The following is a 14568-nucleotide window of genomic DNA, read 5'->3' as shown; positions in this document are numbered from 1 at the left end:
TCACAAACTCTAATTTTAAACTGGGTTTATGTTGCATGTGTATATTTTTTCTTCATTTCAGGTAATGATTTTTATATTTTACATATCTGAATCTGTAGGACATAAATGAATAAATCTTACAATTTTCACACTGGCCACTAGGCCTAACTCTAGACTCATGCTGCCAGTTCTTTCATTAATGGAACCTGTCAGGTCTCCCTTGCCATACAAGCCAGCAGCATTCACATTTGCATGTCAAAATTCCCTTCCTTACCAGGGCTGTATAACATCATTCTCTAAAATCAATGTGTAAAAAAAAACATTTTTACCTCTGTTTTTTGTATGGAAATTAGGGCCTTAACTACCGTAGTCAGAGGGGCGTTGTGTCCCCATACTAGTTGGCCCTCTTTCCATGTTATCACCCCCCTGTGGGCGTGCCAGCTTCGTGAAATCTTGCGCAGTGTCAGTGTGCCTCTCACGACGAGTGTACGCATCCCAGCTTCAGAGAAGCGTGCACTGCACATGATCAGAGAATCAGCTTCTGCACTTCCGATCATGCTCAGTGCACCTCTCTCAAGCCGGGAAGCGTACACCCAGCTTCTGAGGCACACTGACACTGCCGAAATTGGCCGTGCACATGTGCAAGATTTCCAGGAGCTGTGATGACGTCGGCTCATGGAAATCATGTTATGATGTCTACAGAGGCGTGATAACATAGAAAGAGGGCTGACTAGTCTGCAGCAACAACGCTCCTCTGACTAGTCAAGACATTAATTTGCATATAAAAAAAACAGAGGTAATAAATGTTTTTTTACACATTTATTTTAGAGACTGATGACAAGGCTGGTTTGGAAGGGAATTTTGACATGCAAATGTGAATGTTGTTGGCTTGGATGGCATAAACTTAGTCTACAGGTGATACATTTTGATTGTAATCCTTTGGAATGATAACGAGAATGCTGAAAAGTCTTCTTTAAGGAACAGGAAGTATGTAAAATTAGGTTTAGCTGCCAGTGTATAAAAAAATTTTATAGAATTTTTTTTTAACCCTCTAAAGGAAAGCTATCTTTAGAAAATTACTTATTAAACATTGTTTAAATAAGGTTTTTGTTTTAACTATTTTTTAAAACATTTGGCAATGTTCACACTGGCCACTGGGGCTAATTATACTGTAAGTTTCTGTTGTTTCATGAAACCCACTTGTACATGAGCGAAAATCAGCAGACTCTGACCCCATCTTTGAAGGGAACCCTGTAATGAGCATGTGCAAAGGCCCTCAAGGGTGAATCCTTTATCAGATGTGTATGGAGGGGTTACCTATCATTGTAATCCTGCCTGGGATGACTAAACCTTGCTGAAAACTCTTCGTGGAAGGAAAGCAAGTATGAGTCCAATAAAGCCCCGGAGACCAGTGTGAAAATCGCTACTATATATATATATATATATATATATATATATATATATATATAATATAGTAATCTTGTGAGACATATAACAGCTACAGGGAGAAAATGAAGTTATATCTTGCCTGTAGCCACTTGCTTTCAGTGATAGCGGCGTACTGGGAACAATCACATTTACCACTCCCTATACAGTGAACACTGATTATATTCACCCCATGACACTTTGACAGCCTTTTCTGCACACATAAACTGCAGAACAGACTGTCAGTGTTCTGGGGAGTGAGTACATTGCACTGATTGTGTAGTGAGCAGAGACTGTAATAGCTCCCTGTACCTTCCCAATGACTGGAAGTAATCAGCTACAGGGAGAATATAACTTTATTTTCACCCTGCAACTGCTGCTCCAGGCTGGCAGACCTAATTTAAACATAATTTACTTATAGAATACCCCAATATTTGTACAGGTAAATGGTGTTCCTGGGGGCTATAGGTTCCCTTTCAGCCCTTAACGCCTGTACATGATTGCGGGTGTGATCGTGTGTACAGAGGGCTCAGGAGCTCAGATCTCTGTACACATGGCAGATAATGCCTATATTAAATAGCCGGCAACAGTTGCTGTTAACCATTTAAATGACTCTGTCCATCTCTAACAATGACATTTAAATGGAATGCACATCCAATCATGGGTTGCTGTGTCAGCTGGTTTTCTGCTGAAGTCCCCTGTTGCTGTCATCTTGGGAGTTCTCTAAATCATATCTATACGGCTCGGTCACATGAGTGTGTAATATAGACGAGTGCTATCCTATAAATGACCAAAGATGCGCCCAATATAGGGTTAAAAAAGAGACCGTGTCAGAGGTAAATAAAGGAATGCATGTATATAATACCAAATGGCATCTCCTTCTGCTGGTACTGGCGCCAGATCCTGCTCCCGACGTGCGTTTCAGCTTGTGGCTTTCATCAGGCCTTCATGTATTTTATTCTTGGCTATGTGTTTTGGTTTCTCTCTTTGTGTTTCTGAGTGTTATCCTATGTTTGTCGGGCAGCACTCGGTCCAATGTCATACTTTGGGGCAGTACTGATTATTATTTATTTTTTTCTCGTGCCAATTCAGCAAAATTACAGCATCCTGCTACAGGCAGCACAAATTAAATGGCGTGCACCCATTCAAGTTTATGGGTGCGTGAAAATCATCGAACATCTAGAATGGAGAAGATGGAGACATTTTATTCTCAATCTTATCCTCATCTGTGATACAGTTCTTTCCTGAGAGAATCGGATCACACTTAGCTGACAATTGGATCAAACTCGGATCAGAGTTTGATCTGAGTGTCGTTACTCTAATCGATCCCATTCTGACACGTGAGAGAATCTATGTGCGGGTGAGCACAGCCATAAGCTGAACTTCAAAGGATACCATGATTTTCACTATATACTGCAATACTGTGGCATTACAGCACATAATATAAGCAATCTGATGATCGCAAGTTAAAACGTACAGGTGCATAATACTCTATGTGACCAATATACAAACAGAAGATACACAGTGCAGCAGCACACTGCGACTAATGAACACATGGACTCCAATATTGCTGTAAACATTAGCCCCTTCACCCCTGGCTGATTTTCGTTTTTTCATTTTCGTTTTTACCTCCCCTTCCTCCTCCCAACAGCCATAACTTTTTTTTATTTTTCCGTCAATATAGGCATATGAGGTTGTAGTTTTTGTGTGACGAGTTGTACTTTTGAATGGAACCATTCATCTTACCATATCGTGTACTGGAAAAATTCCAAATGTGGAGAAATAGTGAACAAAGTAAAATTCCACAATGGTTTGGGTTTCTTTTCTTTGTCGCTCCATTGGGAGACCCAGACAATTGGGTGTATAGCTATTGCCTCTGGAGGCCACACAAAGTATTACACTTAAAAGTGTAAGGCCCCTCCCCTTCTGGCTATACACCCCCAGTGGGATCACTGGCTCACCAGTTTTGTGCTTTGTGCGAAGGAGGCAACACATCCACGCATAGCTCCACTTTTTAGTCAGCAGCAGCTGCTGACTATGTCGGATGGAAGAAAAGAGGACACATATAGTGTCCCCAGCATGCTCCCTTCTCACCCCACTGTATGTCGGAGGTGTTTGTAAGGTTGAGGTACCCATTGCGGGTACGGCGGCAGGAGCCCACATGCTGATTCCTTCCCCATCCCTTTTTACAGGGCTCTGGGTGAAGTGGGATTTACCGGTCTCCAGGCACTGAGACCGTGCTCCATCTACAGCCCCTGGAGAAGATGCTGGATGGAGCGGAGTACATCAGGGACATGGCCCTGCTTCCTCAAGGTACTCTGTGTCCCCGTGCATTTGGCGCTCACACCGCAGCATGCTGGGTGTTGTAGTGCGCCGGGGGACATCAGCGCTGCGGCGCCTGTGCCATGGCCTCATTCAGCTTCGCTGAAGCAGGCTCACTTATGGGAATTGGTCGCGCCGGCCGCTGGGACTGCGGCGCGGCTGGCACTTGTAGTGCGCCGGGGACTTCAGCGCGGCCTGCGCTTTTACGGCGGCCGCGCTGATAACTAGAGTCCCCGGCTTTTGCGGCCTGCTTCCGTTCGTTCCCGCCCCCAGACCTGCCAGTCAGGAGAGGGGCGGGACGCTGGCCACTTCCAGGAATCGGTCGCGCCGGCCGCTGGCAGCGGCGCGGCTGGCACTTGTGGTGCGCCGGGGACTTCAGCGCGGCCCGCGCTTTTACGGCGGCCGCGCTGATAACTAGAGTCCCCGGCTTTTGCGGCCTGCTTCCGTTCGTTCCCGCCCCCAGACCTGCCAGTCAGGAGAGGGGCGGGACGCTGGCCACTTCTATGAATCGGTCGCGCCGGCCGCTGGGACTGCGGCGCGGCTGGCACTTGTGGTGCGCCGGGGACTTCAGCGCGGCCCGCGCTTTTACGGCGGCCGCGCTGTTAACTCGAGTCCCCGGCTTCTGGGCCTAGTCTCCCTTCGTTACCGCCCACAGCCCTGACAGTCAGGGTAGGGGCGTGACGCTGCATAGAGCAGCGCTGAGAGCTGGAGTATGTTTTGCATACTCCACCCCTCTCACTGTGTGCACTGTGAATCCGGATTCCCGCACTTTCTCAGGCACGCCCACGGCTTCCTTCTCTACAAGGACGCCGGCAGCCATTAGTGTCAGTTTCTGTACGATACAGAGACAAGTGTGGAAGACCCTGGCATTCTGATAGTCACACAATCGCTGCAACAGGCGTTAAGCAGCACCTGTGGTGCTAACCCCACTAGTGCAGAAGTGCACTTATAGATATGCTTGTACTATATACATTGCACTGTTTGGTCGCACGTTGTATATACCCTCCTGGATTATGCGGAGGAGTTATCAGCATATTCTCTGTGTAAAACAAAGGTGCAGAACCACATGTTTTTCTATACAGCTGGTACAGCATGTACGGCTATACGGCCGGCAGGTTACATAGACTCCCATTGTATGCACTAATGGCCAGGGGATGAGGACGGTGTCTGCAGTATTTACTGACAGTTTTTCTGAGACTATGGCTATGATACTAGAAGCCTAGCAGTCCGGACATGTCTCTCACAATATGGGCACTGTTGAATCATTGATCCATGGCCCCCCTCAGTGTGAATAACTAACAGCTCCGGGAATGTCACACGCATCCCAGAGTCACGGCTCTGCACGGACGTCAGTCCCAGACAGCCTAAGCGGGCTCGCTATGAGCGGCCTCGGTTTCATCAGGGTCCTAACAGAAGGACTCGCTGTGTAATGAGGCGGAAGTAGCGGCTCAGGATTCTGATCCTGAGACCGCTCTCAATCTGGATACACCTGATTGTGACGCCATAGTAAATAATCTTATAGCGTCCATCTATAGAATGTGGGTTATTTCTCACAGCTCCTCCAGTGGAGGAGTCAGCTTCACGTATTTTTCTGGACCACTCTGCCTTCAGAGAGGCAGTCCAGGAACACCACGCTTATCCAGATATGCGCTTCTCCAAACGGCTTAGGATACACGTTATGCCTGTCCCCTGACTTGGTCAAGGACTGGACCCAATGTCCCGAGCGGCATCCTCCAATCTCCAGGCTTGTAGCTAGATCCATAGTTGCAGTGGGAGATGGAACTGCAAACTCAAAGATGCCACTGACAGACAGATGGATCTCTGGTCGAAAGCCATCTATGAGGCTGTCGGCGCACCGTTGGCTCCGGCATTCTCTCCCTTGGGGCACTCCAAGCTATTTCAGCTTGTCTTACACAGATTGACACGGTTACACGTACATCTGTGCCGCAGGTGGCATCCTTAACCTCTCAAATGTCTGCATTTGTTTCTTACGCGATTCAGGTTGTCCTGGACTCTGCGAACCGTGCGGCGGTAGCCTCCGCTACTCCGTGTTTTTAAGCAGAGCCTGGTCTGCTCGTTAAGTGAATGGAAGGCAGATTCTGCTTCCAAAAAAGGTTGCCTAACCAGTTGCCTTTTTCTGCTGACCGACTGTTTGGTGAGCGTTGGATGTAACCATTAAACAGTCCAGGGGTAAGGATTCATCCTTTCCTCAGCCCGGACACAACAACCCCCAACAGAGCAAGAGGCAGTCGGGGTTTTCGGCCTTTTCGAGGCTCGGGCAGGTCCCTTTTTTCCTCGTCCAATGTGGGCTCAAAAGGATCAGAGGAGCTAAGATTCTTAGCGGGCTCAGTCTCGCCCAAAAAAGCGACAGTCTGAAAACCCGCTTCCAAGGCGGCTTCCTCATGACTTGCGGCCTCGGTCGGTAGCAGGCTCTCCCGCCTTGGCGATATTTAGCTGCCATAGGTCAATGACCATTGAGTGTGAGACATTCTGTCTCACGGGTACAGGATAGAGCTCACTTCTCGTCCTCCAACTCGATTCTTCAGAATTTCTCCACCTCCCGGCCGGGCCGCTGCTCTTCTGCAAACAGGGTGCACTCTATAGGCAGAAAGAGTGATGACCCCCGTTCCTCTTCAGGAACAAGGTCACGGTTTTTACCCCAAATTCTTTGCGGTACCTATAACAACGGGCCGTTCCGTCCCGTTCTGGATCTAAAAATGCTCAGCAAGCTCGTGGACACCAGGCGGTTCCGGATGGAATCCCTCCGCCATGTCATCGCCTCAAGGTCCCAAGGATATTTCCTAGCATCATTAGGCATCAAGGAGGCTTATCCACACGTGCCGATTGATCCAGAGCACTAGCGTTTCTACGCTTCGTTATAGGAGACGAACACCTTCTGTTCGTAGCTCTACCTTCCGGCTAGCGACAGTCCAACTGGTCTTCGCCAAGGTCAGGGCAGCAGTAGTCACAGTCCTGCACTCTCAGGGTCACTCTGTGGTCCCGTATTTAGACGATCTACTTGTCAAGGCACTCTCTTAGGAAACATGCCAACACTGCCCGAACGTTGCGCTGGAGACTCTCTAGAGTTTTGGGTGGATCATCAACTTTTTAAAGTCAGATCCGACCCCGACCCTATCGATAACATATCTAGGCATAGAGTTTCTTACTCTCTCAGCGATAGTGAAGCTTCCGCTAGACAAACAGCATTCACTACGGGCTGCAAGCTCTTCTTTAAGAACCAGTCGCACACATTGAGACGCCTCATGCACTTCCTACGTAAGATGGTAGCAATGGAGGCAGTTCCTTTCGCGCAGTTTTACTGCGTCCACTACAATGGGACATTCTCCGCCAATGGGACGAGGAGTCGACGTCCCTCAACAGAGTCGTCGTTCTTTCTCAGGCGGCCAAGGAATCTCTACGGTGGTGGCTTCTTCTCACCTCTTGGTCAAAAAGAAGGTCCTTCCTATCCCCATCCTGGGCGATAGTTACGACAGACGCGAGTCTATCAGGGTGGGGAGCAGTTTTTCTCCACTACAGCGCTCAGGGTACGTGGACTCAGCAAGAGTCCACCCTTCAGATCAATGTTCTTGAACACAGAGCAGTGTATCTTGCCCTACAAACCTTCCAACAGCGGCTGGAAAGCAAGCATATCCGACTTCAGTCGGACAGCTCCACAGCGGTGGCATACATCAACCACCAAGGAAGAACGCGCAACCGGCAAGCCTTCCAGGAAGTCCGGTAGGTTCTGATGTGGGTGGAAGACACGGCATCCACCATATCCACAATTCACATCCCAAGTGTGGAAACTAGGAAGCTGACTTCCTAAGTCGCTGAGGTGTGGCCGAAAGAGTATGGTCTCCTCACCCGGACGGGTTTCAGGAGATCTGGCGCCGCTGACAGAGGCCGGACGTCGATCTAATGGCGTCACGGCACAACAACAATGTGCCAGCTTCATGGCACGGTTTCACAATCATCGAGCTCTGGCGGCAAACGCCTTAGTTCAGCATTGGTCGCAGTTCCAGCTACCTTAGGTGCCACCTCTGGCATTGTTGCCCAGAGTACTGCGCTAGATCAAGACCGACTGCGGCCGCGCCATCCTCGTCGCTACAAATTGGCCGAGGATGTTGTGGTACTCGGTTCTGTGGTGCCTCACGGTAGGCTAACCGGGGGCACTACCAGACCAATCAGACTGGCTGTCTCAAGGGCCATTCTTCCATTTGAATTCTACGGCCCTCAACCGGATGGTGTGGCATTGAGTCCTGGAACCTAGTGTCGTCAGGATTACCTCAGGACGTGGTTGCCACCATGAGACAGGCTAGCATACCAACGTCCGCCAAGATTGACCACAGGACGTGGAAGATGTTCTTATCTCGGTGCTCGGCGCAGGGTGTTTCTCCCTGGCCGGTTGCATCGTCTATGTTTCCTTCCTTCCTGCAATCTAGGTAGGAAAATGGGTTGTCGCTCAGTTCCCTTTAGGGACAAGTCTCAGCGCTATCTGTATTTTTTCAGAAACGACGACTTCCTCAGGTACGCACGTTCCTACGGGGAGTTTGTCTTCTCAGCACTCCGTACAAGCGGCCGTTAGAGCCCTGAGATCTGAACAAGGTTCTAATTGCTCTCCAGATGCCGCCTTTCGAGCCTTTGAAGGATGTCTCCCTTCCCGTTTTTCACGGGAAGTGGCCTTCTAGTAACGGTCTCGTCTCTTCGGAGAGTTTCCGAGCTATCAACGCTCTCATACAAACTCCCTTCCTGGTCCTTCACCAGGACAGGGTAGTTCTGCGTCCGGTTCCGGAATTTCTCCCTAAGGTGGTATCCCATTTTCATATCAATCAGGATATCACCTCACCTTCTTTGTGTCCTCGTCCAGTCCATCAATTTCAGAAAGATTTGCATCTGTTGGTTCTGGTGAGAGCACTCAGGTTCTACTTCCCGCATGGCGCTCCTGCGCCACCCGGATGCACTCTTTGTCCTTGTCGCTGGTCGGCGTAAACAGTCGCAAGCTTCCAAATCCACCCTTGCTCGGGGGATCGAGGAACCAATTCTTGAAACCTACAGTTCTACTGGGCTTCTGGTTCTCTCAAGGCCGAAGGCCCATTCTACCAGAGCCGTGGGTGCATCCTGGGCATTACGGCACCAGGCTACGGCTCAGCAGGTGTGTCAGGCACCCACCTGGTCGAGTCTACTTACTTTTACCAAGCATTATCAGATGCATACCTACGCTTCGGCAGACGCCAGCCTAGGTAGATAAGTCATTCAGGCGGCGGTTGGCCACCTGTAGGAGAGGGCCGTTTGACGGCCCTATCATGAGGTATTCTTTTACCCACCCAGGGATTGCTTTTGGACATCCCAATTGTCTGGGTCTCCCAATGGAGCGACAAAGAAGAAGGGAATTTTGTTTACTTACCGTAAATTCCTTTTCTTCTAGCTCCAATTGGGAGACCCAGCACCCGCCCTGTTTTCTCTGGGTTTTTCTGTTTTTTCGGGTACACATGTTGTTCATGTGGTATGGTTCAGTTCTCCGATGTTTCCTCGGATTGAATTGGTCTTTAAACCAGTTATTGGCTTTCCTCCTTCTTGCTTTGGCACTAAAACTGGTGAGCCAGTGATCCCACTGGGGGTGTATAGCCAGAAGGGGAGGGGCCTTACACTTTTAAGTGTAATACTTTGTGTGGCCTCCAGAGGCAATAGCTATACACCCAATTGTCTGGGTCTCCCAATTGGAGCTAGAAGAAAAGGAATTTACGGTAAGTAAACAAAATTCCCTTCTTTATTCACCATGTTCACTATATGGTAAAACTGGCGTATTACTATGATTCCTCAGGTCTGTACTACAGTAGTTCGTAGATACCAAACATGTATAGGTTTACTTTTATCTAAGTGGTGAAAAGAAAAAATCAAGTTTGTTCAAAAAAAGAATTGCGCTTTTGTCACCATTTTCCAAGAATTGTACCGTTTTCATTTTTCAGGATCTGGGGCTCAGTGATAGCTTATTTTTTTTTACCTCTTGAGCTGATTTTCTAAATTATTCCATTTTTGGGCGATGTTTTGATCACTGTTATTGCATTTTATTGCAACATTGCGGCGACCAAAAAACGTAATTTCGACGTTTGGAATTTTTTTCTTGGGTTTAGTGCTCTATTATCAAAAAACACTAAATACCTCACGTTTTTAATGTTCACATCAATATTGGAGGTGATGTATTCATTAAACGGAACCTATCACCAGTTTTTTGCCCTATAAGCTGCGGCCACCACCAGTAGGCTCTTATATACAGCATTCTAACATGCTACATATAAGAGCCCAGACCGCTTGTGTACAACATAAAAAAAATACTTTACAATACTCACCTAACAGTCGTGCTGCGGTGGATGTGGCTCAAATGGGCGTCTTCGTCCTTCGGCCTCTTTCGGCCATCTTCGTCCTCCTTCTGAAGCCTGTGTGCATGACGTGTCTACGTCATACACACTCGCCGGTCCTGCGCATGCGCACTACAATACTTTGATCTGCCCTACTCAGGGTAGATCAAAGTGCGCCTGTGCAGGACCTGAATGCCGGCGAGTGTGGATGACATCGGACGCGTCATGCACTGTGGCTTCAGAAGGACAACAGAGGCGGCTACAAAGATGGGCAAAAAAAGCGGCGCTGGCACCGGAGGACGAAGACGCCCATTTGACCCACATCCACCGCAGTGACCGGTTTAGGTGAGTATCATAAAGTGATTTTTATGTTCTACACAGCGGCCTGGACTCTTATATACAGCATTCTAACATGCTGTATATAAGAGCTCACTGGTGATGGCCGCAGCTTATAGGCCCCAAAACTGGTGACAGGAGATTTGTCTTCCAACAAGACAGTGATCCCAAACATAAAGCAAAATCTACAATGGAATGGTTCACAAATAACCGTATCCAGGTGTTAGAATGGCCAAGTCACAGTCCAGACCTGAATCCAATCGAGAATCTGTGGAAAGAGCTGAAAACTGCTCTCCAGAAACGCTCTCCATCCAACCTCACTGAGCTCCAGCTGTTTACAAAGGAAGAATGGGCAAGAACTTCAGTCTCTCGATGTGCAAAACTGATAGACCCATACCCCAAGCGACTTGCAGCTGTAATCGCAGCAAAAGGTGGCACTACAATGTATTAATTTATTGCACGCCCCACTTTTCAGTTTATTATTTTTTTATAAAAGTTTAAAATAAGCAATAAATTTCAGTCAACTTCACAATTGTGTCCCACTTGTTGTTGATTCTTCACCATAACATTACATTTTTTATCTTTATGTTTGAAGCCTGATATGTGGGAAAAGGTTGAAAAATTCAAGGGGCCGAATATTTTCGCAAGGCATTGTATATGGTTGCAGGTTCAAGTCTGTGGGAACTTAAAAAAAAAATAAAGGGAATCTGTCACAGAGATCCTGATTCCAGAAGTGTTTCACTTACTGTGCTGCTTAGTGTAGTTTTGATAAAATGACTGATTAATTAGCAGGAGATTATCATTACAGGACTACTTGGCGTGCTGCAGGTAGTCAGGCATATTCATTAGCTCTGTATAACTGCTAGATCTGCAGCAGACAAAACATTGATTTTATCAAAATTACAGCAAACAGTAAGTGACACAATGCTGGAATCAGGGTCTCTGTCTTTACATTATGCTGCTCTCAGATGGGGGAGCAAAAACCTGGTGACAAATTCCCTTTAAGTAAAAAAAAATATATACAGTATGTATATATAAATATATATTTCATTTAACAGCTCAAATCACCTTTCTTTTCTCCATATAGATTTTTTTTTTTTAAATATTAAAATGAACATATTTTATCACCACTTTCATAAAAGTATAATCTATCAAAATATAGAAAAAAACAGCCCTCATATGACTAAGTTGACAGAAAAATAAAAAAGTTATGGTTCTTGTAAAGAAGGGGAGGATAAAACAGGCCGGGTAGTTCTTGGGGATGTTGCATTTTCACTATTATGCCTTTTCAAATCGTATTTAAGTTTTTCTCACTTTTCTTCTTTCTTACAGATGAGTCTACCTCAGCACATAATTTGGACAGACAGTACACATTGTATTCAAATGTTAAAATGGAAAATGATGAACAGTATCCTCAAGTCCAATTTCCCTTCCTTTTACATTTCAGCGCACTTAGTCATAATGCACAGACATCATCTCATGTCTTTAATGGCACAGACTATGTGGCTTGTGACTCAGAATCTACAGGTCAGATTCAAAGTGAAGAGATAGAAACTGATGATCTTTTAACATTGACAAAAGGTAACTCAGATCACAAATCTGGGAAAAAACTATTTACCTGTGGAGAATGTGGGAAAAGCCTAACCCGAAAAGAAAATCTCATTTCCCATCAGAGAATTCACACTGGAGAAAAACCGTTTTGTTGTCAAGAATGTGGGAAATGCTTTAAGAAAAGCTCACATCTTTCAAAACACCAACAAATTCACACTGGGGAGAAGCCATTTTCCTGTTCAGAATGTGGGAAAACATTTGCCTGGAAAGGAGATCTGGTGGTGCATGAGAGAATACACTCGGGTGAAAAACCATATACATGTCCTGAATGTGGAAAATGTTTTTCCATCAAGTCCTATCTCGTGAAACATCAGAGAACTCACACAGGAGAGAAACCATACTCCTGTGCTGAATGTGGCAAATGTTTCTCATCAAGTTCAAATGTTCTGCTGCATCGGAAAATTCACGCTGGGCAGAAACCGCATGTTTGTACTGAATGTGGGAGGAGTTTTGTATGGAAATCTGATCTTGTCAATCACCATAGAATCCACACAGGAGAAAAACCTTATGAGTGTCCAGAGTGTCAGAAAGCATTTTCAAGCATTTCATATTTTGTGAAACATCAAAGGATTCACACAGGGGAGAAACCTTATCCATGTTCTGAATGCAGTAAATCTTTCTACTCAAGATCAAATCTGGTCTTGCATCAGAAAACACATACTGGAGAGAAGCCATTTTCATGTTCTGAATGTAATCGAAGCTTCGCTTGGAAGACGGACTTTGTAAAACATCAAAGGTACCACACGGGGGAAAAGCCTTTCGAATGCACCGAGTGTCTAAAACGTTTTACGACCAAGTACGAACTAAATAATCATAAAAAAATTCACACTGGAGAGAAACCTTTTTCATGCTCGGAATGTGGAAAGGGGTTTATTCAGAAGGCACGGCTTTTGAAACATGAACTCATGCACACAACAAACGTATAAATATGGCAGGTGATGTCTACTGGTAGAAAAAAAAGGCAGTCAGCACTGACTAATAGAGAGTTTAAAAAATTGTTCCAGGTTTCCAGAAGTGAAAAAATGTAAGCAATTGTCACAATGATTAAACTCCCACCATGTTTATATTTTCTGTTCTGAGCTGCAACACTTTGGGAAGTTTTCTGTTGGGAAGGACTAGGCACCTCTTTATTTAGTCCACTTCAGAGCATGTAGGGAAATCATTTTTATAATGTTCAAACAGGAAAGAACAAGACTGTGCACCACTGATGTGTAAAAAAAACAAACAGCTTCACACTGGCCTGGAAAAACCGACCGCGCTTGCTGACAAGGGACACCTGCCCCGGAGCTGCACACTGAACAAAACCACAGTTACGGAATCCAGATCCTAAAAGGATGGAAGGAAAAAGCATCAAATCACTGGGTGATGAAATAGTCTTCTTTATTGTGCAGCACGGGTTACATATAGTGCAGGGAGGGGGAGCCGAGCCTCGGAGAATGGTCAACCATTTTGCGCTGGTGTGGCGCTTCTATGGGACCCGTAGAAGCGCCACACAAGCACATAAGGGTTTACCGTTGTCCGAGGCTCGGCTCCCCCTCCCTGCACTATATGTAACCCGAACTGCACAATAAAGAAGACTATTTCATCACCCAGTGAGTTGCTGCTTTTTCCTTCCTTCCTTTTTGGATCCAGTTTTTATAATGTTAGACAATCCTTAATATAAGAAATTGTTCTGTGAGAACTGGAAGATTGAGTGTAGGTAACTTTAGAGATTTTATTAAACTTTATGGGCACCTTGAGTCATTATGTGTCGTTAATGAATAGCAGTTAAAGTGTGACCATTATTTTAATTTTTATTTCACAAATGATACACATGAAAATAAGCAACTTTGTAATGTATCTTATCAGAGAAATCTGCTTCTTTCTCTGCCAGAATTGATCAGTCATTATCAATATGCTCAATTTTGAGGTAAAATCTGTATTCCGTGACTTTCCCATTACTGAGGTAGGAGATGGCAGATGTTACTGATGGAATGCTATGCAGCGAGAAGAGGGAGGAGCTAGAGAAAGAGCTCCGCCCCTTCCTCACTCTTTTAACTACATAGAATCTCATCAGCACCAACTGCCATCTCCTATCCCAGTAATGGGAAAGTCTTCACTGAATACAGATTTTTACCTCAGAATTGAGCATATTAATAATTACTTATCAATTCTGGAGGAGAAAGAAGCAAATTTGTCTGATAAGGTGTATTACAAAGTTACTTATTTTCATGTGTATTATTCATTTATGAAATAAACATGAAAAGGACGGTTACACTAAAGCGTCGCTGCCCGTGTCACACAACCTTGCTTACCCCGTCACACGCACATACCTGCCCTGCGACGTCGCTCTGGCCGGAAACCCGCCTCCTTCCTAAGGGGCTGGGTCGTGCGGCGTCACAGCAACGTCACACGGCAGGCGGCCAATAGATGTGGAGGGGCGGAGATGAGCGGGACATAACATCTTGCCCACCTCCTTCCTTCCGCATTGCTGGTGGAGGCAGGTAAGGAGATGTTCCTCGCTCCTGCGATGTCACACACAGCGATGTGTGCTGCCGCA

At 46.1% G+C, this 14568-nt stretch overlaps 1 protein-coding gene across 3 annotated transcripts in view; it reads left to right on the top strand.

Moving 5' to 3' along the window:
- The window catches only part of LOC142311149 (uncharacterized), a 54219-nt gene extending 40832 nt beyond the window's left edge, over positions 1-13387 (top strand). For all 3 annotated transcript variants that reach the window (XM_075349313.1, XM_075349314.1, XM_075349312.1), the window contains exon 7: positions 11751-13387. In XM_075349313.1, coding sequence (XP_075205428.1) covers positions 11751-12955 — 1205 coding nt within the window. In that variant the 3' untranslated portion in view covers positions 12956-13387. The remainder of the gene's footprint in view (positions 1-11750) is intronic.
- Positions 13388-14568: the final 1181 nt, after the last annotated feature.

This window comes from Anomaloglossus baeobatrachus, chromosome 5 (assembly GCF_048569485.1).
Source record: "Anomaloglossus baeobatrachus isolate aAnoBae1 chromosome 5, aAnoBae1.hap1, whole genome shotgun sequence".
Lineage (NCBI taxonomy): Eukaryota > Metazoa > Chordata > Amphibia > Anura > Aromobatidae > Anomaloglossus > Anomaloglossus baeobatrachus.
This window is presented reverse-complemented; position numbering and strand designations above follow the sequence as displayed.